This window comes from Hemicordylus capensis, chromosome 11 (assembly GCF_027244095.1).
Source record: "Hemicordylus capensis ecotype Gifberg chromosome 11, rHemCap1.1.pri, whole genome shotgun sequence".
In the NCBI taxonomy this organism is placed as follows: Eukaryota; Metazoa; Chordata; class Lepidosauria; order Squamata; family Cordylidae; genus Hemicordylus; species Hemicordylus capensis.
In genome coordinates, this window is record NC_069667.1 from 5,808,475 (window position 1) to 5,832,354 (window position 23,880).

The window sequence follows — 23,880 nt, forward strand, 5'->3', positions numbered from 1 at the left end:
TAGTTTAGAAGACGGAACATTTCCTTAACAAATCAGGTACCCGTTGATGGACTGCTAAACTAGGGGTGTACCGAACCGATCCACAATCAAACCAGACTGGACACAGCGAATCGGGCCAGTTCGACTGATTCAACTACAGACCAGACCAGGTGAAAGGACTCCAGTCCACAATCAAACCAGACTGGACCCAGTTTGTCCACACACCGGTTCGCTTACCAGCAGGCCTGCACGTTGCTCCCCCCACTCTCTCGGCAGCAGTGGCATGCACAGAGGTCAGCATGTTGCCATCACTGAGAACGCCACGTGGGCCTACTGGTAGGTGGCTTCTCTTTCATTTTTAAAGGCACCGCTCTCTTGTATCCCCTTTGGAAGCAAAGGGGAACCCTCACTGGATTCCTCTTTACAAGTAGCAAAGCAGTTCAACTTTACAACCGGCAAAGTAGTTCAGTCGGATGGATCGGACCAGCCGGTCGGTTCAACCAAACCGGTTTGCAAACATGGTCCAGTCTTAATTCAATCCAAACTCATACCAATCTGTGCAAACCCCTATTTTAGACTTGTCTGCATCCTGTGTTGCAGGAGGGCTGTGGGGGCCAGATATGCTCTATTGCAGGGGTGGGGGACCTTGGCTCTCCAGCTGTTGTTGAACTAAAACTCCCAACACCCCCAGCCACAATACATAATTTTACGCCATGCCTTTCACCAGACTGCCTCAGGCAGTTTGCAATCTCCAAGTTTAAAATATTTATATGTTACTGTTCAACAACAAAAAGTTATCAAAGCAGTTTATACCACAAAAGGTCCCCTAGAGAGACAAAGAAGTTTGACACTAAAATATGGCTACAGTTCTAAACACATCCGTCACAATAAAACATTTATTTATTATTTACATTTATTTACTTTTAAGGATATTACCTGAAGAGAATCAATGCAAGATGGCAAGGTGGACAGGCAAGGAGAAAAATCTGAAAAACGAAAAAAGAATTCAGTAACTATTTTAAAATCTCCCACAATAGCTTTTTCCAGACATTTCAAAGCCAGACAGAAAGGACACTTATCAGACATGCCACCAATGCCAATTGATACCAATGATTGAATTGATATTGATGGAAAAGCTCACTGAGTTTTAGTCAGTTACTTTAAGAACAAAACAATATTGCAATACTCAACGTGAGAAGTTTTAAACTCAAGATGTAAGCTTGATGAAATCTTAAAGCCATCAGAAAAAAGGGTTCCCTCCAGAAAATGGGAGTTTGGATTAACACAGTATTAACTGGTCAACCTAGATGCAAATTTTCCACTTAAGAATGTGAAATAAATTAGCATATCTTAGCACAAGTTACTAGGTATATTGAAGAGTTCTTAATTGGTATTCAAATAAAAATTACTAATATACCCAGTGTTAGAATGTTGCAAGTCCTTGATGGGGGAAGTGACACATATTTATTTCTTCTTGGTCAGCTGACAAAATAAACTGAAAACTAAAACTTCAACACAGTAATGCGGGGGAAGGGTCTTACAATGTCAAAGTCATAATTGTGCAAAAACTCAAATTTTTACATGTCCCAAAAGCAGCATCACTAGCAATACAGTATAACCAATGTGATGCTAGCAATCATTCTGAAACAAACGCACATCCTAAAACGTTTTTTAAAAATTCTTCCACAAAATTTACTTTTGATATACCAGGCATCAGGGCACGAGAAAGGGGGGGGGGAAGTATCCCCACAGTTTTCCTGGGCCGCAACCAAAGCATTGCTGAATCTGAGATCTGTAACAGATCAGGAAACTAGAAGTTGGAAAGATCAGTCTCTTAGTCATGAGGGAAACCAAATAGATTACCACCTCAGAATTAGGCTGTGGTCACTAGTGATGGTAGTTTTAACTGCATTCTTAGAAGATCAGATTCATAGAAGATATACACATGACCCAAGAGGACCACAGCAGTCCAGCTTAATTAACGCTGCTGTTATTCCAACAGCAGGAATTCTGGCAATTCTGAGTAATTACTGCCGCCTTCACACGTGCTCTGCTAATTACCCTGTGAAATAATTGCTCTAATCAGTCTTTCAGGACCCCTACTGAGTTGGGTGACCTCCTCCCTTCAGCCACCTCATTTGCCCCTTTCAATGTGGCACAACCACCCGTTCATATGTTTAAGTGGACAACCATTTAAGAGAATTTTCTCCTCACTATGAGCCCCATGGCTCCTTGAGATCATCTGGAGGGTCCCTCTACAGTTACCAACAGCTCATCTAGTGGTGCTCCCTACCGAAATAAGAGCCTCCCCATCTCTAACATATTTTAAGAAGTCTCTAAAGATGGATTTATTCACCCAAACTTTTTATCTAGACTTGTGGTTTTAAACTGTTTTGATTTTGGTAATAATTTGCTTTCTGTTGTTGTAAACTGCACTGAGATCTAAGTTTGGGATGGTGTACAAATCCAACAGATCAATAAATAAACCAGTAATTCATATGCTGCTCCCTCCCCAAATATCCAAGGACAAAGCAGCAGCAGGCATTATACATGCTCTCTAAAGTGAGACATCCTGTATGTATTTGTGAGACATCCCAACATGCTCCTTTTTATAAGCCACCCACATCGTGTACCTGAAATGTTCAACACCTACTTGTTTGCTGAGACAGTGAAAGCACAGAGCAATGAGAAAGAAGGACTTCCTATTCAGGAATAGAGGAAGCCACCATATACCAGGTCAGACCATTGGTATTGTCGACACAGACTGGCAGCAGCTTCCCCAAGGTTGAAGGCAGAAATCTAACTCAGCCCTATCTGGAGATGCTGCCAGGGAGGGAACTTGGAACCTCCTGCATGCATGCAAGCAGGCAGGTGCTCTTCCCAGAGCGGCCCCATCTCCTAGGGGGGGAAGATCTTACAGTGCTCAGGCATGTAGTCTCACAACCAAATGCAAACCAGGGTAGATCCTGCTTAGCAAAGGGGACAAGTCATGCTTGCTACCACAAGACCAGCTCCCCTCCAAAGCAGCCAGATTGCACACCAACTCTTGGAAGACAATACAGCAAGAACCGCAGAGAATTCACTATGGAGTCCACAAACACCCGAACTGGGGGCCTGCTTCCTCTGCCTTGCACCTTGTGTGCCCAGCCTCCACCCACAAGCCAAGAAGCTGGGTCCCCGGAAAGCTGGAGATGAAGTATTCCCTCCTCTCTGCTTTCTAGGGTACAACTGGTAGCAGGCAAGCCCTCTCTCCCGACATCACTGCCTTGCAGAGAGCTTGAGGGCACATCTTAGGTCATGCTGAACTTCTGAACTTTGGTGCTCCGTGCAACCGGAGAGCACTCCGACGCCTCTGGCACAGGACCTAGGGTAGCGGAGCAGGTTTCTCACGTGGAGTCACACCGCGCCTGCCTTTTTCATAGGCCAGTGTGACATCACACACACCCCTCCTCTGTGAATGCCAGAAGACTTGGGGGAAGGATCCATGGCAAGAGCCAATAATACCTGGCTATGGAGCTTTGGACCCACTTAAAAAAAAAATGAGCATGCCATTTGTGAATATGGCAAAATGAGACATTCCCCGCAGCCCTCAGTAATGCACAACCCTGTCCTTCTCAGCACATAGTCCTGGGGCCAGGGGGGCGGGATATGCAATGGTCCTGAGAACCTTTCAACCTGGGTTTAGGAACATAGGATGCTGCCATATACCGAGTCAGACCATTGGTCTATCTAGCTCAGTATTGTCTACCCAGACTGGCAGCGGCTTCTCCAAGGTTGCAGGCAGGAATCTCTCTCAGCGCTATCTTGGAGAGGCTGCCAGGGAGGAAACTTGGAACCTTCTGCTCTTCCCAGAGCGGCTCCATCCCCTGAGGGGAATATCTTACAGTACTCACACTTCTAGTCTCCCATTCATATGACCCTGCTTAGCTAAGGAGATAATTCATGCTTGCTACCACAAGACCAGATCTCCTCTTTGAGTACTTACTAATAAATTTGGAGCTAAACATCCATCTTGAATGTTCAACTCGTGGAAGATTACTTAAGCCCCAGTTTCCCAAAATGAGAAGTGGTTGTGTTGCTGGCAGACCGCTTCTCATTTTCAAAACACAGTCATTTTTGTTCCAGATTGCTCAAGGCTCAGAAACAAAATGAAATTGGCAAAAATCAAGTTCACGCTTCCTTTTGTGATTTTCTTCCTTGACCGGATGACTTAGCCACTGGGAGGTGTGAACTACAACCATGCAAATATGCTGAATGTGTTTTATTTGTTTTGCAGCTGGAGGACTGCTGCAAGCAAACAGATATGCAGATATGACTTGGTTTAAGGATGAAAGGCAAAGTAGAGCTTGTCTGCGGGAGCATTTGCTGCAAACAAGTCTAAAGTCAGTGTCGCTAAAATAGCTCCCAAAAGGGGGGGGGCAGCAGAAATAAGAGGTGTACTGCACAGTACCTTGCTTTCCAGCAATCCTGCCCCGCCCCCAAATGATCCAATTTTTGCAAAAAAAGAAAAATGTTTGGTGGGAAAGAGCCAAAAAATGGCTCCGCACTGCCTCCAGGCTGGAAATGACACTGGGGGAGATCTGGTCTTGTGGTCACAAGCATGACTTGTCCCCTTTGCTAAGCAGGTTCCACCCTAGTATGCATTTGAATGGGAGACTACATATAAACACTATAAGATTGTCCCCTTAGGGGATGGGGCTGCTTTGAGAAGAGCACCCGCATGCTTGCATGCAGCAGGTTCCAAGTTCCCTCCCTGGCAGCATCTCCAAGATAGGGCTGAGAGAGATTCCTGCCTGCAACCTTGGAGAAGCCGCTGCCAGTCTCTGAAGACAATACTGAGCTAGATGGACCAAGGGTCTGACTCAGGATATGGCAGATAGGTATGTCCCTACATCATTCCAGTGTGCACAGCAGGCCTGCTCAACTTAGCTCCCTGCCCCTGCTGTTTTTCGACTACCATAATCCCCAGCCACAGAGGCCAATAGCCAGCGATTATGGGGGTTGCAGGACAACATCTGCAGGAGGGCCAAAGTTGAGCAGCCCCGGGGCACAGGAACAGATTAAAATACCTGTTTCTACTTCTGTAGTAATGGAAACCAGGTCCCTATGGCTCAACCACGAATAGCTGAAACCGTGACAGGAGAACCCATAGAAAGTGAGGATCTCCTGTATATCATTATTGACATCAACCGATTGAGGGTGGCACCTCAATCATCAAGTGGAGCAGGAGCCACAAATGCTTCTCCTGAAAGCCTTGCACAATCGTTTCAGATGCCACAAGATGCTTTGCTGTCATTATTCGCAGCTCCTGCTCTCGAGGTTCTCCTGGAAGAGAGTGTGCGTGTTTGTGCACAGAGACCAGGACAGCCTCAGCACTGTGTTGCCAACTAGGCCAACTGCTGTTTCCCAAGACAGATCACAGGAGGGAGGAAATAGGACTCCTTACCCCGTGACACCCACTGACCTGAATACTTGGAGAAGAGACAGACACACAGTGGCCCAGAACTTCTTCTCCTTCGCTTGGAAATTCTGAGCTGAAAGCCAAGCCAAGGTGGTTTTGTAACCGGGTCATTATGTGCTGAGCCAATGTGCTGAATTAAGGCTCTAATGGACCGATACCAACACACACCCACACACACCAGCCACCACTTCGGCACTTGCCCAACTGACTTCTCAAACTATACACAGCAGCTCCTTGGAAAACTGAACACTATTAAGGCAACCCAAAAAAAACAAACCCAAAAGCCAAATGACAACTTCTGTGATTGTAGGGGCAGTGGAAGCTGCCATCTACTGAGTCAGACCCTTGGTCCATCTAGCTCAATATTGTCTACACTGACTGGCAGCAGCTCCTCCAAAGTTGCAGGCAGGAGTCTCGCCCAGCCCTTCCTGGAGATGCTGCCAGGGATTGAACGTGGGACTTTCGGCATGCAGGGCAGAGATGCTCTGCCTGCCACTGAGCAGCTACAGTCCTCATCCCTAACATGTCCTCTTACTTTCAAAGGGACTACACGTATCTTAGAGAGCAAACATGCAGTCACCCATCCAAACCAGGGCAGACCCTGCTTAGGAAAGGGGGCGATTCACGCTCGTTACCACAAAATCAGCTTCTCCTCCTGTTTCAGAAATATTGGTCGACATGTTTTGCAGCTCTAGGTAAGCAGAAGGACAGCATCCTTGCAGAGAGGCTGCAGCATAACTGCGGCCACCCTCAGACCCATTTCTGCAAGGACTTTTGAAGAGGGGGAGAGGCACAAGAAGTCACTTCTCCATCCCTCTCTGCCTGTACTTAAGCTGCTGAGCATGTCTCTGTGCAGGGATGCCGCAGCCCTTCTCCTGCTCTCCTGTGCCTGTGCAAACAGGTGGGCCATTAGGATTTATACTAGGCAAGTTCACACGATCTTTAATAGGGTAGGACAAGCATCCTACCCAAGCTCCGTGCACTCCTGCTTTGCAATCGTGTGCTTTTCATAGGATCATAGGAAGCTGCCATCTACTGAGTCCATCTAGCTCAGTTTTGTCTACACCTGGGCTGCTCAACTTTGGCCCTCCTGAAGGTGTTGGCCTACAATTCCCATTATCCATTGCTATTGGCCACTGTAGCTGGGGATTATGGGAGTTGTAGTCCAAAAACAGCTGGTGGGGGCCTAAGTTGAGCAGGCCTGGTCTACCCAGACCCGCAACGGCTTCTCCAAGGTTGCAGGCAGGAGTCTCTCCCTGTCCTCTCTTGGAGATACTGCCGCTCAGAACAAAATCCATTCCGTACACAGATGGGGAAAAATAGAGTTCAGACTGTGCTGGACTCAGGTAAAACTAGTTTTAGTGAGCTAATGATTTTTGTACTCTCTTTTGAATTCCCGAGTGCCTTTCTTTATTCCCATTTCCCTCTGTTTCCCCCCAAATTCTTTATTCTGTGTCCAACTCTTATTTCTTAATAGATTTCATAGAATTAGAAGTGATTCCGTCTGGTTTTAAAAGGTTCTGGGAGGTTACTTGCCAAACTCTTCTTCCCCCAGTGACTAGTAAGGTAATGCACTACTGTTGGTTTGTTTTTAGATTGATGTATTGACATCTAGAGCCAAGTTTGTTTATTTATTAATTTAAACAAACATTTATATCCCACTTTTTCCTTTGAGGAGCTCAGAGCGGTGGGCATGGCTATGTTTTTATCCTCACAACATGGCCCTGAGTCACCCATGGAGTTTTGTGGTGGGATGGAGATTCGAACTCAGGTCTTCCTAGTCCTAGTCCAGCACTCAAACCACTATGCTCAGTGTTGTGGACTCTGGCTGTACAGTGCCAGTTAAGTCCCAAGCCACAGATCTAGAGTGCTGAAGCCATGTCTGAGCCGGGTCAGTGGCTGTAGATCGGTCTTCAGCTGGTGGCAGCCTACCTTGAAGGAGTAGCGTGCACCTGAACTGGGATCAGAGCAATCTCTCTACTGAGAGTAGATCCCTAGAAAGCACAGAGCAAACCCCCAGTCCATCACAGCATCCCAGGTAATGTTTGCTCACAAAACCAATACCTTCTGTACAAGAGTCAAGGTTCACAGATTAATCAAAGTTTAGACACACAGAATATCAGGCCAATTTCATGGTTGAATCCTCACCACACACAAAAAAACCCCTGCAAAGCCGACAGTGTTATCCAGACAACATTTCAGCTATGCTCTTTGCAGAACCTGCTTTTTATCTAATCCACAGCGTATCCAATAGATACCATTCCACTGAACTGTTTTCAGAGCAAACCGACGTTCTAGAAACATGATCACTGTAGCAGAGATCATTCAGCCTTCAGCAAGTTGAAAGCTACTGGATTAACACAGACTCAGTATATGGATTTGGCGACCCCGGCAGTGTTAAAAGGAAGGTGACGGAGGAAACACTAATACAAATCAACAAAAGAAAAAAGACAAGTGAAACTCTTAAATTATTGAGACATCAACTGTAGTAATGCATTGCCCTATATTCCAAAAATTAAGTGAGCTTAAACTGACAAGCACAACGAAGACGGCTAAGGAATGGGGCCATAGTTCAAAGGCTGAGCATCTGCTTTGCATGCAGAAGGTCCCAGGTTCACTCCCTGGCAGCATCTCCAGGGAGAGCCGGGAGAGACTCCTGCCTGAAACTTTGGAGAGCTGCTGCCAGTCAGTGTAGACAATACTAAGCTAGATGGACCACAGGTCTGACTTGGTCTAAGATGACTTCCTAATATTATTTTCATGGGTTGGCAAATTCATTCCTGCCAACTGCCACATAGAGAACTGAATCATCAGGAGAACCTAAATGGCTCAGTACATGTCACTAATTGAAGGTGCCAAACAAGTTTGTGTTTCTAGTTGCTAAAATTGCAACACACACAGGGATGCCAAGTGGTTGCAATGAAAGAAGATGAGCAAAACATGACTGCCTATTCTGGGATTATTACTCCATTCACTCACTCAGAATGCTCTGTGAAACAAAAAGAGTTTGATCAACACCCAGAAGATGTTACAGCCACTTGGATGCCTTCTGGCAATCCACAATTACCACCCCACCCCACCCCCCACCGCAACTGGGCAAAGAGGCACCTTTCAAAGTGGCCACTCATTTAACGAGCACAGAAAGAGCAAATTTATTTATTCATTCATTCATTTTATATATAGCCCTTCCAAAATGGCTCAGGGCGGTTTACAACAGGATAAAACAATTAAAACCAGTTAATTAAAATCAAGACTATAAAAACAGAATAAAACCAATTAAACATTCCAACAGCTAAAAAACCCTGGAAAACCAGGGCAACCATTTAAAACAGTTTAGAATAGTTTAAAAACCCTGGAAGGCCAGGCCAAACAGATAGGTTTTAAGGGCTCTCCTGAAAGACAGGAATGAACTCAAATGACGGATTTCTGCTGGGAGTGCATTCCACAGCCCAGGAGCAGCTACAGAGAAGGCCCACCTCTAAGTCGCCACCAGACGAACCGGTGGTAACTGGAGACGGACCTCCTCAGATGACCTTAAAGTGAGGTGGGGATCGTGCAGAAGAAGGTGCTCCCTCAGATAACTTAGACCTAAGCCAAATGTCCCCGTTCATCCCTAATCATGGCATGGAAGACATGGACACACTCAAGGGGGCAAAAATGCTGCTTTACATTTGTCAGCATCACCCTGGTTTAAACCATATAGCACAGACAAGCCGTATTTGTTTTGCTTCCGTTTCTACCCAAATGGCCAATGCATCCATTGAAATAAAGCACTCCATCATGGTCTAGCCATTGGTGTAGCTAGGGCACCGGGGGGGCTGTTTTGGGGGGGCCCAGAGGCATTCACCTTGCTTCTGCTCCAGCCACTGTTATCCAGTGCTAGGAAAGCAGGGAGGCTCAGTTCCACTCCTCTCCCTGCTTCCCCACACCCCCAAGCCAGATGGGAGTAGAAAGGGGGCATGCACACTCTGTTCCCACCTGGATCAGGGGCCACTCTGTAGGAAGACATAGGCCGTTGAGTCAATATCACCAGAATTGCATGGGAATATCCGTTGGGAGACTGGAAACAATGTATTAGAATCCTCCCATGAAAAAAGCACAGAAATTGACAGGTTCATCAAAGAAATGACTCTAGATTTATTGATTCAACATATTTATTTATCACCCCAAACAAGTCTCTGGATAGTTTACATTTACAACACCACAACAAAACAAATAAAAAGGTTACAACAATTTAAAATGTTAAAACTATTAAAAACCAAACTATTAAAACAGTATCTAATTAAAAGCCCGAGTGAACAAATGTGTCTTGACTGCCTTTTTAAAAGTTATTAGAGATGGAGGGGGCTCTTATTTCAGCAGGGAGTGTGTTCCAAAGCCTCGGGCAGCAATGGAGAAGGCCCGTCCCCGAGTAGCCACCAGACCAGCTTATGGGATCATTTGCAACTGCAAATGAACCTCTCCTGATGATCTCAATGGGCGGTGTGGTTCCTAGAGAAGAAGATGTTATCTTAAATACCCAGGGCCTAAGCTGTTTTGGGCCTTATAGATTATAATCAAGACCTTATATTTTGCCCAGAAACTTATCGGCAACCAGTGTAGGTTTTTTAAAGACAGGAGCGATATGGTCTCTCTGAGATGACCCAGAGACCAACCTGGCTGCCACATTCTGGACCAACTGCAGTTTCCAGACTACGTACAAAAGCAGCCCCACATAAAATGCATTGCAGCAGTCAAGTCTGGAGGTCTTGACTCCCAGCTGAATTAGGAGAAAGGAGTGCCATTCATTTTATATTGGAAAAGCGATTGGGATCACATGAGGGAAGATTTTTTTGTAATGCCAACTGATTTTTAAGGAGAGAGAACAGCCTTGTAGAATTAAATTGCTTTATTCAAAAATAATGTGACAATTGTGCTTCTGAGTGTGCCAAACACCTGCTTGGTGCATTTATTGTGCTTTCCTTATGGAGTACCTGATGTTTTCCAACTCCCCAAAGCAGACAAAGCAAAACTGAGTACCTTTCACAAGGCCCTCTTGGGATGCTGAGTGAGAGATTAATTAAGCTTCCTGGAAAGCACCCATCCTCCAAATTAGAGAAGAACCATGTTCAACGCAAAAAATAATGTTTCAATAGTTGAGCAGAAACCGAGGCTTTATTCAAATCTGAGTTGTGTTTATGCAGCCTAGGCTAATATTCCTCGCTCATATGTTTCCAAACTAGGACTCATGTGGTAAATACTTCTATATAAAAAATAGTCATCCTGCTCATTAAGTTTTCACACAGCAGCTGTTGCCTGAACCCACACTTGAAAAAGCCAGTGTTAAGCCCAATTTAGATTGATATTTGCAAGACACATGAGCAATGCTACTTGTGAATAATTTTATTAAAAAACCTTTTGCCAAATAATGAACCACAGCCAATCATGTTTCAAACCGGTAGATAAGGAGCAAAAATAAGGATTGTTTTTGCCAAGCAAAAAAGAGAGTGATGCAAGTGTCAGCACAGAAAACTGTTAGCAAGAAGTTTAGCTGCATAAGGAGAGAGGAAGGGATGGGTTGGATAGCTATTGCAAAGACAAAGTAACCAGTGTTGGTGACTGGGTGGATAAAGCAAGGCAAAAGAAAGAATTAAAGATGACACCAAAGTTATGAGCTTGAGAGGTAGAAGGAAAAAGTAGAACTACCAAGCAGAAAAGAAAACATGAAGGGAAAGAATGAGTGAAAGGAAAGTTGAGGCAATTAGCCATGTAGGAAGGGGGACACACAAAGAAGGGGACAACTTAAAGCAAGCAAGCAGAGGCAGAGAAAGCATGCATCGAAGATATCTGGGGAAGCCAGGAGAAAGTCGTCAACTGTAGATTCAACATGGATCCTTTATCACAATACAAAGTTACACCCAAATTGGACCGCTTAGATATTGTCGTTATGTTGCTAGAGCCCAAATTCTAAGACTAACTTCTAGCCTTGCTCCTGCCTACTTCTCCCAGGTTCCTGGCTGTCTGAAAGCTTGTTCCACTGCAGGCTCTAAAGTCCTGGTCCCAATTCTTCATGTCTTTCAAGAAATTGCCCTCAAAAGCTGCAGTGGAACACAGCTTGCATGTTAGGAAGCTGCCGTATACAAGGTCAGACCCTTGGTCCCTCTAGCTCAGTACTGTCTACACACTGACTGGCAGCAGCTCTCCAAGGGTTTCAGGCAGGAGTCTCTCCCAGCCCTACCTGGAGATGCTGCCAGGGATTGAACCTGGGACCTTCTGCATGCAAACATGCAGATGCTCTTCCACTGAGCTCTGGCCCCATCCCCTAAGGGGAATGCCACACAGCACTCACATGTAGTCTCCCATCCAAATGCAAAGCAAGGTAGACCCTGCTTAGCAAAGGAAGTAATTTATGCCTGCTACAACCACAGGGCTCTGTGATCTCCTGGAGTCAAAACTGATGGCACTTTACCTTTTCCACCAGACCACTGCGTAAGTTTGAGAAGATGCTCAAAGCTCCAGGATAAGCCTTCTGAGGCACCAGGGCCACAGATCTAAAAAGGGCCTGAATCTCATATACGGCAATCCCCACACTGAAGGACTTACTGGACACCAGCTTTCTTCCTCTACTCTCTCTCTCATTTGTAAATATGAAAGCATCTCATGTGATTGTCCAGTTCTGCTTGCAGCAGGCATACAGATCATAATCCCAGCTGCGGGGGCCCTTTTCCATGGTCTGGTATAAACAAAATGACTGTAGGTTACATCGCAATTCTACCTACAATTGCAAACTGCACGTTACAAAATACTAACCAAGAAAAATGCAGAGCCGTTTCCAAGCCCTGCTACTTCAGAGGGCACTCCATGCCCATTAGGAATATATTTTTATCCATTTTCCACCCCTGTCAGTCTCACTTCAGAAACAGTCACTGCATACATAATTACATCTGGTCTTTTCATTAATGATTTCAACATATATTTTTATAAACAGCCTGAACCATTAAGAAATGGAACCCGAAGTGGGAACTCTTGTCAGCTTAGATTCCGAGCGCCCCATTATATTGCCACTTACAGCCTTCCCACAAAGATTACAGCCTACAGATGGAAGAAAACATTGACTTGCAAATGACAGACACTTTTAGATATTTTCATGCCTCGGTAACTAACTAACTAGTTAGTGGTTTGAAAATTTACAGACGAGGCGTCATTAAGCAAGCAGTTTCACTCACTGTAGCTTTTGGAAAACAGGAAAGCAATCCACTACTGACAACTGAAAACAGACATTATATACTCCAGAGCACATTCAGACTACAATTCTTCAAGGCTTCTAATTTTGAGAATAAAAGAAAGAACACTTCCACCAAAGACAGCATTTCAGGCTTTGGAAAGAATGCAGCACACCAGGGCTACACAACATTAGCCCTCCTGCTGCTGTTGGACTACAACTCCCATCATGCCTGACTACTGGTCACCGGGGATGATGGGAGTTGTAGTCCAGCAGCCGGAGGGTTGTAGTCGTCCAGCCGTGCAGAACACTGTCACTTGTTCCACAGACCTTTTTGTTTCTGTGTGACGTCTTAACCCACTCTCTCTCTTTCTCTGAATCTAGCCAGTGTGTGAAGATACTTCGTAACTCAAATGTTTGCAAAGGGATTTAAAACCTCCTCTTCCCATTTCATAAGTACAGGAGTACCACATTATCCGCAGGGGTTCCATTCCCACAGTTTACCGTGGATAACAAAACTGTGAATAATGAGGTATTGAGTCAATGGGACTCAGGGGTTAGGTTCCTGGAGGCGTGGAAAAAATGGGCAAAAGCAGCAAGCAAGGGCCCTGGAAACTGAGAAATAATTGCCCTTCTGTGCTCTGTGGGTCTCCAGGCATCCAGCAACACACACACACACACACACACCCAAAGTCCCAAATGCAGGGAAATGAGTGGGTTTTTTCTGTTCGGGCTTTGTTTTGTTTTGTTTTTTTAAACACAAATGAGCCACAAAATGGCTCTGCTTCATAAAAAGGTGTAAAATGACCTCCGAGGTCATTTCCGCCTGTCCTGAACCTGTGGATATGCAGAATTAACACTTTGTTGACCCCTTCCCTCCCCCCCACCCCGCATATGCCAAGATTGGGTGTCAATTACCCAACCGTGAATACACGAAACCATGGGTGTTGGATCAGTGGATAAGGAGGTTTGCCTGTACTGTTGACTGACAGATTATGGATGTTTCAACAAATAAGGTTAAACCTAACACGCCTTTGAACTAAACAGCTAATCTAATGAAAACTATAAGGTCTGCTAGGGCTCAGAGCTATTTTCAAACAATTGCCCAAATATTCCAAGACAGTGCAGTCTAAATTTTCATTAGAATGGTCCATGGTTTGGTTTTTGTAAAAAGGTTTTATATAGTACTTCAAATGTTATTTTAGTAGCGTTTGTAGCATGGAAGTGTTAAGAATAAAATATAATTATAGTTTGCCTTGACTGCCTGAAGTATGCACCTTTTCCATTCTGTACTGCTTACTTCTAATAAGGATTCTTAGGAACATCTAAGTTTCTTGTTCTGTCAAGTCGGTGTCGACTCCTGGCGCCCACAGCGCCCGGTGGTTGTCTTTGGTAGAATACAGGAGGGGTTGACCATTGCCTCCTCCCGCACAGTCTGAGATGATGATGCCTTTCAGCATCTCCCTATATTACTGCTGCCCAATATAGGAGTTGCCCATAGTCTGGGGAACATACCAACGGGGATGCCAACCATCAACCTCTGGCTTGCTAATCAAGTCATTTCCCCACTGCGCTATTAGGTGGCTCATTAAAGGTTCTTAAGACCTTCTAATTTTAATTGTACAGATTAAAGGCAATGTGTTGAGAATCAGATGTCCAAACCTATTCATTTACCACTTGATTTTGGAATGTACAGTTTTTCCACTTAAGAATATTTATATACTGCTGTTCAACCACACAGTAATCAAAGCAGTTTATACAGCCAAAGAGGAATGAGAAAATGGTCCCCTGCCCCCATAGGACTTATCTATGAGTCTAAAAAGAAACACAAAGGAGACCCTTAAGAAGCAGCCACTGAGAGGGGGTTGAGCAGAGATGGACAGGGACATCTGCTATCTCCCTAATAAATATAGAGTGTGCCACTGATTTAAAAAGTGCTTCCTTGCCCAGTTAGCAAGGGCAGTAATAGATAGTCAATTGCCTCCTTACTTGTCTCAATAGGATACATGACTGCGCATTAGAACAATCTGAATCACAGGAGGACAAGGAGAGGCAACCCATAATTTAATCCTAAATGGTACCCAGGACCTGGTGTGAAATTTAAGTGTTATCCAACAGCCTGAACCAAGGCCAATCTCCCTCTGAGGCAGACAGCATTATGAGTTACTGCTGAAACAATGAAACAGCATGCTTTTAAACCCCAAATGTCTGACACGTCCTTGAAGTTTCAGGGCTGAACCGTAAAGCAATTTTCAGAAGGCAACACTGTGGGCAGAATTCTGCTCCTGGCACAAACCAGCGTGAGACTTTGCCTCCCCACGAGAACTCACACCCACCCTTACGCGCCATGCCACAGTAGAGCTTCATTCCCAGGAATCGGGGGCCATGGCACCTAGAAATTTAGCTCCGGCATCCAGATTAAGATACTTGGAGGCAACATTATTTAATAGAATATTTAAGTGTCCCAGGCAGCCTGGGACACTGACACTGAACCTGGGAAATTTAGAACAGAAATTTCTGTTCTAAATTTATTGTAAAGAAGGGATGTGCACGGACTGGTTCAGCACTCCTTTTCTGGAGTGCCGAACAAGTTCGGAAGTCCAGCGTTTGAGCCAGTTTGGGGGGGGGGCTTGAAGGGACAGGGAGGGTGCCCTTACCTGCCCCATCACTTTTTCTCTGCCGGCACCAGGGGCATAAGCACATTGGAGGGGGCCCAGAGACAAGATTTTAAAATGCCCGCCCCCCTCACTGAAGCTCAGCTCATGAAGTAAAGAATTATTAAGTGAGGCTGAATAGTGGTGACAAAAAGCAGAGTAAAATTTATATAAAATATAAAACCTTTGTGCCACAATAGAACTTCATCCTAAATTATTTTTTTGAAAAGTTTTGTAAATTGTGGACAATGCAAGTCATTTAACGGTACCAGAGAACGACATGCTGTTCTGGTAGCTCCAGGTCTTAGCACTCGCATCCATTTTGGAGGATGAATACAACTGAAGGAAGCCCGGGCGGGTGTGTGGCTGGGGCAGTCAGTCATGTGATGTGCCTCCGGGGGGGCAAGGCAGTGGGCCCCCAGACAACGGTCTCCCCTTGCCCTGTTATAGTTACGCCCCTGGCCAGCACTCCCCCAAAAAACAGTTGCCGTGAGGCTGCATTGTACCTCCCTGCAGCCCCGGTCACCATCATACTGGAAGTGGCCAACGCATGCTCAGTGGGGGGGGGAGTGGCAGGGCAGGTAAGGGCCCCTTAAAGCCCCCCCCCCACCTCCCAGGAGTGCACGAACCAGTTCGTGCACATCCCTATTGTAAAGTGGCTAAAAGAGAAGTCCATGTACCCTCTGCTTCCACAATGTCCATCACCAAGTCTGGTAGTTTTCTCCAGTGCCTGTCATCTGACTCCTAAATAAAATTAAATAGTGGTCACAGCCTGCACTACAACATGGCCCGTAGCACGTGTTCTTGGGGGCAACACACACACACACACCACCATTTCCACAAAAGCAAAACTCAGTCCACCACCTCAGAATGGCCACGTGGCATCAAGAGGAGCCAGCTGGCTCATATAGAGCATATGGGCCCTGCTGGATCCAATCAAGGGCAATCTTGTCCAGCATCCTGCTTTCCAGAGTGGTCAACCAGACAGAGTCTGGCCATTGGTCCATCTGGCTCAGTATTGTCTACACAGACTGGCAGCAGCTTCTGCAAGGTTGCAGGGAGGTGTCTCTCCCGGCCCTATTTTGGAGATGCTGCCGGGGAGGGAACAACTTGGAACCTTCTGCATGCAAGCAGACTGGTGCTCTTCCCAGAGAGGCCCCATCCCTTAAGGGGAATATCTTCCAGTGCTCACACATGTAGTCTCCCATTCAAAAGCAGACAAGGGCGGACCCTGCTTAGCAATGGGGACAATCCATGCTTGCTACCACAAGGCCAGCTCTCCTAGTCTAAAACGATGACTCTGGGAAGCCCACCAGCAGGGGAGGAAGGCAAATAGTTCTCTCCTGTCACTGCTCCCCAGCAACTGGTATTCAAAAGGACTCCATCTGAACATGGAGGGTTTCTAATAGCCATCGCGGCTAGCAGCCACTGATGTCCTGGACCTCTGTGGGTTTATCTAATCCCCTTGTCAAGCCATCAGAGTTAGTGGCCACCAGCACACCCTGCATTGATGAATTCCAGAGATTAACTGCATGCTGCATAAAGAACAACCTGCTCACCTGGGGCAAGTAAAAATCACCTCCACTGAAGAGGCAGGTAAGCTTGTGTGAGCTAGGAGGCAATTCGCCCTTTTAGCATCCATATACATTGCAACTGATGCTGCCACCATCACACTTGGGTGCCTTTTTAGACTGTGTGCCCCTATGGAACAGAGAACCATCTCCTCATCTCTTCTAACTAGGCAAAGAGGCACCTTTTTTAACATGGTTATTCACTTTATTTAGCAGGAGGAGAGCAACTGGCCCTGTCCACCCCCAGCACAGCATCCCTCCAGTGGCTGTTGCTGGTGTCTAAAAAAAAAGAGAGAGATAGACACCAGCAACAGCCACTGGAGGGATGATCATAAGCCCTTTGGGGATAGGGAGCCATTTTATTTATCTATGTAAACTGCTTTGGGGGACATTTGTCAAAAAACAGTATATAAATATACATCGTATTTGTAAATATTTGTCGTATTATTTCCTCTTGCTACATAAACCATTTTTGTTTTATTTTTGTTGAAGAGCAGAAAATAAAAGCAATAACAGGACTGTGTTAGACATGGTTTAATATCATACCACTTCATTTGACACTAATGAAACAAATGTCCGTTTCTATATATTTTCCCCCAATATGATGGCCATTGGCTCAATTTTGTTATCGTTATGACTTCTCACATGAGACAGATTTAAAATGATCTGGGCAGGCTTGAATATTGAAACCAGCTAGAATTAAGAACTGATGGGTTGAAATGACTAGGAATCAGATTAAGGTTAGATGTTAGGAAGAATTCCCCAAGTGCTAGAGCTATTTGACAGTGGAACTGTCTGCCTTGTGCAATGACGGGTTCTCCTTTTCTAAAGGTAAAGTTGTGCCGTTGAGTCGTTGTCGACTCCTGGCACCTGCAGAGTGTCTTTGGCAGAATACAGGAGAGGTTTACCATTATTATTTACATTTAATATCCTGCTCTTCCTCCAAGAAGCCCAGAGCAGTGTACTACATACTTAAGTTTCTTGTCACAACAACCCTGTGGAGTAGGTTAGGCTGAGAGAGAAGTGGCTGGCCCAGAGTCACCCAGCTAGTATCATGGCTGAATGGGGATTTGAACTCGGGTGTCTCCCCTGTCCTAGTCCAGCACTCTAGCCACTAAACCACGCTTGCTCTCACACCATTGCCTCCTCCCGTTCAGTATGAGATGATGCCTTTCAGCATCTTCCTATATCTCTGCTGCCCGATATAGATGTTTCCCATAGTCTGGGGAACATAGCAGTGGGGATTCGAACTGGCAACCTCTGGCTTGCTAATCAAGTCATTTCCCCGCTGCACCATTAGGTGGCTCTCCTTTTCTAGGGACTTTCAAACAGAGGCTGGATAGCCAGGGATGCTGAAGCCGTTTACTGCTACAAGCAGAAGGTTGCCGGCAATGAGAAGCCCTCCAAGGCCCCTCTCGGCTCTAAAATACTGTGGTTTTATATCAGTCTTTTAAATAGGTCCACAAAGGTGCTAGCCCACTTGACCACATTTGAGCAGCATTTGGGAAAGAGAGCTGTTTTTGCAGTAACAAGCATGAGTTTCCCCCTCTGCTAAGCAAGCTCCACTTTGGTTCACACTTGGATGGGAGACTATGTGTGAGCGCTGTAAGATAGTCCACTTAAGGGATGGGGCCGTAGCTCAGTGGAAGTACATCTGGTCCCAAGTTCCATCCTTGGCAGCATCTCCAAGTAGGGCTGGGAGAGACTCCTGCCTGAAACCTTGGAGAGCTGCCGCCAGTCAGTGAAGGCAATACTGAGCCACAGGGACCAATTGCTTGACTCAGTATAAGGCAGCTTCCTCCTTTACTTAAAGAGATGTGCACAGAACCGGGCAGGGGAAGTTCAGGGGGGGGTCAGACTTTAAGGATGGGGGAGGGTACATTCACCCCTCCCTCCAGTTTTATTTTGACCAAGGAAGAAACAGGGCAGCAGAGAGATATGCAGCCGCCCCAAAGGAGGCTTTCCAAATGGAGCACTGGTGGGGGGGAAATGGAGGAAAGGGTAACTACACCCTCCCCCACCCTTATAGTCCGACACACACCCCGCAGCCTTCGAACCGGTTCGCAGGCCCTTCAATGGGCCTCCAAACAGGTTCATGCACATTCCTAGTTACTTGTGGTACACAAACCGGAGAACTGGAGGGCAAAAGCCAATGTATCAAGTGTCGTTTCATGAAGTCAATTCTTACTCTCCAGACAGACAAATCTAGTTTAAATCTCTATTTTTCACTGCTTCAACCCCGCCTGGTGTCACCGGCAACACAACTTATTTCACTGATCACAGACTGAGAACTGGTTGTGTTTGTACTTCAAGGTATTTGCTACTCTGTCTCAGCACACATCTGAGGCCTTTTTCACAACACACAATTCTGACCCAGCCCTCACTTCCTCTCTGCAGATGGAAACAAGCTCCGACGAGTATTCAACATGATGTGTGTGTCCCCACCACCACCGCCGTTGTTGTTGTTGTTTTAATCTCCACCCTGAAGAAGAATTCTGTGCAACCTGTACCACATTCTGAACTTTGGTTGACCCTAATTTTTAAAGAACGGGAATTTACACCATTGTGAACCAAAGACAGGAAGCAGACTGAAATGCCTATATATTTAAACTTAAATATCAAAACAAAATATCCTTTAAAGGATTTTCTATTTGAAATACTGCATTTAAAAAAAAAAAAAGGAGGCAGGAAGAATGAACCAGCCTGCTTTCTTTCTCTCAGGTTGGCCAACACAGATCGTTTGAGATATGCACCAGGGTATTCTCAGGGCCTTTAGATGCACCCTGCCCTCTCAAATAGGAGGGCCATGCTGTCAAGCTGTGAGGTAGAGAAATCATGCATTTCTGACTGGAGTGGCATATATGCTCTTGAGGAGGTTGTGCAGTAGCTTTGCCAGAGGCACAATTCAACCCATATTTGCTTATCAGCAGAAGATGACAGGGTTGGACTTACAAGCTGGGCCAACGATGAACCAGGAATGTCACCACTGATGTCATTTGCATAATTTAGTCCAGAAAGGCTCAGCCAGCTTTCTTAGGATACTAGTTTTATTGGGGAAACCAACCCTAAAATTCTCTGTGAAAAGCCAATGTTTCTGCATCTTTAGAACAAAAAACTCGACACTATTTAAAAAAAAAGCAGGATAAACTGAAAGGGCATTCTTTGGGGAAATAAATGGGCTGGTATGCATGTCCATAAAAATGGTCGAATTCTTCCCTGCACAAGGGAGCAGATAATCCTACATTTTATTTCTAGAGTGGAAGGGCCAGGACCCAAGAGAAGGTAGCATCATCTGCTATAACAAATGACCAGCCCTGTGTGGCTGGGGATAGGAACATAGGAAGCTGCCATATACTGAGTCAGACCATTGGTCTATCTAGCTTGGTATTGTCTTCATAGACTGGCAGCGGCTTCTCCAAGTTTGCAGGCAGGAGTCTCTCCCAGTCCCAGCCCTATCTTGGAGATGCTGCCAGGGAGGGAACTTGGAACCTTTTGCTCTTCCCAGAGTGGCTCCATCCCCTGAGGGGAATACCTTGCAATGCTCACACTTCTAGTCTCCCATTCATATGCAACCAGGGCAGACCCTGCTTAGCTAAGGGGACAAGTCATGCTTGCTACCACAAAACCAGCTCTCCATTGTTTGTCCATGGATGTTGCAGACTAACCACAACAAATATTTATATACAAAACAATTGTTTCCAAAGCGGTTTACCCAGAGAAATAATAAATAAATAAGATGGTTCCCTGTCCCCAAAGGGCTCACAATCTAAAAAGAAACCTAAGATGGACACCAGCAAGGACACTGGAGGTACTGTGCAGGGGGCGGTTAGGGCCAGTTGCTCTCCCCCTGCTAAGTATAAGAGACTCACCACTTTAAAAGGCTAGCTAGCCTCGTTGCCTAGTTAGCAGAAGACAAGCACTCTCGGGCTGTTGCCGCCATTCAACAACAAATATTAGTGGTAGACTGCTTCTGAACATGGTGGCCCCAATACGGCCCTTTCTATATCTGGCAGTCCTCCGTTAATCGGCCCAATCCCTTTGAAAGCCAGCCTTCCTTACCTGCATCACGGTGACCACATGGCAGGGATTCAGCAAGTAGATGACAGTCCTGGAAGCAAACTTGAATCCCACTTCCAGTCCAAAAGTGAGGCAGAGCGACACCAGCAGCAGGTTCTTCCCCAGGCTCTCCTCCTTGTGCCGAGAGTGGGCCAAGAGGTCCCCCACCTCCTTGGCATGGCAGCGCCGGATCTTCTGCAGGGACACCGCCACCTCCACGACCCCCACACAGAGGAAGACCAGGCTCTCCGTCAGGCGCTGCTGCCAGGGGAGAAAGGCTGCACACTCGGGGCCCCCGTTGCCTGCAAAGCTGGGGTCCACGCCGCCGTACAGCCAGTCCAGGAGGTTGGAGAAGCTGTACCGACTCATGGCCAAGTCCTGGTTCCCGCCTTCCTCCTCGCGTTGGCTTGGCTGGAGCAGGAAGGGGCTGGAGGAGACCAAAGCTAAGACCCTGGCCGGGTAACGGAGCATGAAACGCAGGTGGCCCTTTCCGGCAGGGTCCGCTCCCTCCCTCCTCAGAGAGGGTGAGGAGGAGCAGAGGAGGAGCAGGAAGGCGGATGCCCAGCAATTCCTTCAGGTGCTCCGAGGAGGAGAAGCCGGCTTCCTGCAGAGCGAAAGAACAGCGCTTGGCATTGCATCAGGGAAACCGGGAGGCGCAGTGTGCAGCAGCAGCAGCAGCAGCAGGGCTCTCTGCAAGGTCTCTCCTCCAGGCAGCAACAGGCCACACTTTGTAACCGGCAGTCACACACACTTGCAGGATGCAGGCTACATTGTGTCCGGAGGAGCTCTGGGACCTGCGGCTGAGAGCGAGAGTCAGCCAGTAAAACACAGAGGGAGGGAGGGAGGGAGGGTGCTAAATTAAGAGTGGCAGGCATGAGGAGGAAAACTACTCCGCGTAGTCCCTTTGGAAGTAAGAGGACATGTAGGGGATGGGGGCCCTGGCTGCTCCATGGCAGGCAGAGCATCTCTGCTCTGCACACAGAAGGTCCCCGGTTCAGTCCCTGGCAGCATCTCCAGGTAGGGCTGGGAGAGACTCCTGCCTGCCACCTTGGAGAGCTGCTGCCGGTCAGTGTAGACAGTACTGAGCTGGATGGACCAAGGGCCCGACTCAGTAAGCAGCAGCTCCCAATATTAGGCAACACCGTCCTTAATTTCAAGGGGGCAACTTTGAGTCGTTCCCCTCCTTTCAGTCAGTGACATGAATTGCAGGAACCAGCACCCCCCTCCCCCCCCAAAAAAAATCCTCAGGCATGCACTTGGCCCACTGCTCCCCGACCCTGCCCCACCCAGGGCCTGCTGCAAGGGCACCCACGCCAGCAGCACCCTACCTGCTCTCCGGGGGGGGGGCTCAGAGCAGGGCTGTGGCTATCAGGGTTGCTGCTGCTGCTGCTGCTGGGTCAAAGGACCTGGCGGGGGCCGCAGCTCCACCCCCTCCCTGGATTCTCCACGATCGCGCTCACCCCGAGGGCGGGGCCGCCAGGGGAGGGGCGAGCACGGCCCCCTCTCCCCCCCCCCCAGCTACGCCCCTGGCTCAGGAGCCTCACGCTTGCAGCAACCCTCCTGACACCCCCCCTGCAAGGTAGGCACGCTCACCCCACCCCCAACTCCTCCCCACACACCCGGAGCCCTGGAAGCTCCCCCCGTTCCTTCCCTTCTCCCCCCCCCCACTCCTCCTCCCCCGAAAGCTGAGGAAGGAGGCAGCCGCGGGCCAGGGGAGGGCTGTCCCCCCGCAGGGCCCACCCCGCGGCCCCCCACCTGCCTCCCGCCCACGCGCCGCTGCAGCCCCCCCCCGCTCCTCCTCCTCTGCCCGCCCCCCACACACCTCCCCCTCCCGGAGCCTTTCCTGGGGGGAAGCCCCCCCTCCCCGCCAGCCCCGGCGCGCGCGCGCCCACACACCAGCTGCGCCCGCTTCCAGCACCTCGAGGCGGGCGGGCGGGTGCAAGGAGCGAGGGGCGGAGCGCGGGGGGGGAGGAGGAGGAGGAGGAGGAGGAAGGGGGGAGGAGGCGGCGGCGGCGGCGGCCCTCCTCCATCTCCACTCACTCACCCCCAGGGCCAGGCAGGCGCCGCTGGCTGGACGAGCAGGAGGGGGGGAGGAGGAAGCGGCCGCCCCCCTTCCTCCGCCGCTGCTCGTGCTCTGCCCCCGTCGCCGCCTCCTCCTGTGCTGCCCGTGCGCCCCTGCCCAGCGCCAGCGCAGCCGCTGCCGCCGCCGCCAGCGGAGCAGCAGCAGCATCGCCCCCGCCCCGCCCGACGTGTCCGCGCCAGGCCCCGCGGGGGGGGGGTTGGGGGCCCCCGATTGGCTGCGCCGCGCCTCCCGCTCCGCCCCCCCCCCCCCGCCCTCCTCGCGCTTGGCCCGGCGGCGGGTGGGGGAGGAGGAGGAGAGGCGCGCTGCTGCCGGGCCGGGCTTCTTCCCACGTGCAGCCCGACACGTCTGTCTCGCGGCTGCTGCCCCCCCCCCCCCCGCCCCCAGCCTGGCATTGGCAACCTCGGCTGGGCAGCCCCCTAGCTGCTGTGTGGAACTCCAGAACCCATCCTCCCCGGATCCCATCAGCGACTACAGCTCCCATCATCCCGCCAGGGCTCGTTTCCTACTTGCTGGGCAGGCTAAGAAGCCAAAGGCTCGGGTCTCGCCTCTTTTCCGACGGGCAGGAGCGGGGTGGCTGTGGTTACTAGCACTGCTTCCTCTTCCCCCATCTCAGGAGACCCCTCATTTGTGCTTGAGTCTCCAGGCTTGGAGATCTCACTCTTGACATGCTCAGGAGCCTCACAGGGGGCCAGGTTCGCTCCTCTCCCCAGCCTGAGAGAGGGTGAGGGAGATAATGAAAAAAATAGGGAAGGGTGAAGCTGGGGGGGGGCATCAGGTGCTGGGGGCCCAGGTTCTTTGAGCCCCTCCACTCAATATTAGCTACACCCCTGGTCATGCCTTTGAAGGGCCTGTATCCAGGTTTACTTTTAAAATGA

The 23,880-nt window shown here is 48.3% G+C and overlaps 1 protein-coding gene across 3 annotated transcripts in view; it reads right to left on the reverse strand.

Moving 5' to 3' along the window:
* Positions 1-23,179, reverse strand: part of TMEM164 (transmembrane protein 164) — a 69,691-nt gene extending 46,512 nt beyond the window's left edge. Inside the window, exons 1-3 of one of the 3 annotated variants that reach the window (XR_008311583.1) lie at positions 22,967-23,179; positions 20,926-21,526; positions 916-965 (exon numbers count right to left, since the gene is read on the reverse strand). Coding sequence is in view for 2 of the 3 variants with exons in the window: in XM_053273478.1 (XP_053129453.1) it covers positions 916-965; positions 20,926-21,393 (518 nt within the window). In the remaining variant the exon portion in view is untranslated. Of the gene's footprint in view, positions 1-915; positions 966-20,925; positions 21,527-22,818; positions 22,940-22,966 lie in introns of those variants that run through there. The other 2 variants (XM_053273478.1, XM_053273479.1) reach the window with 2 other exon arrangements.
* Positions 23,180-23,880: the final 701 nt, after the last annotated feature.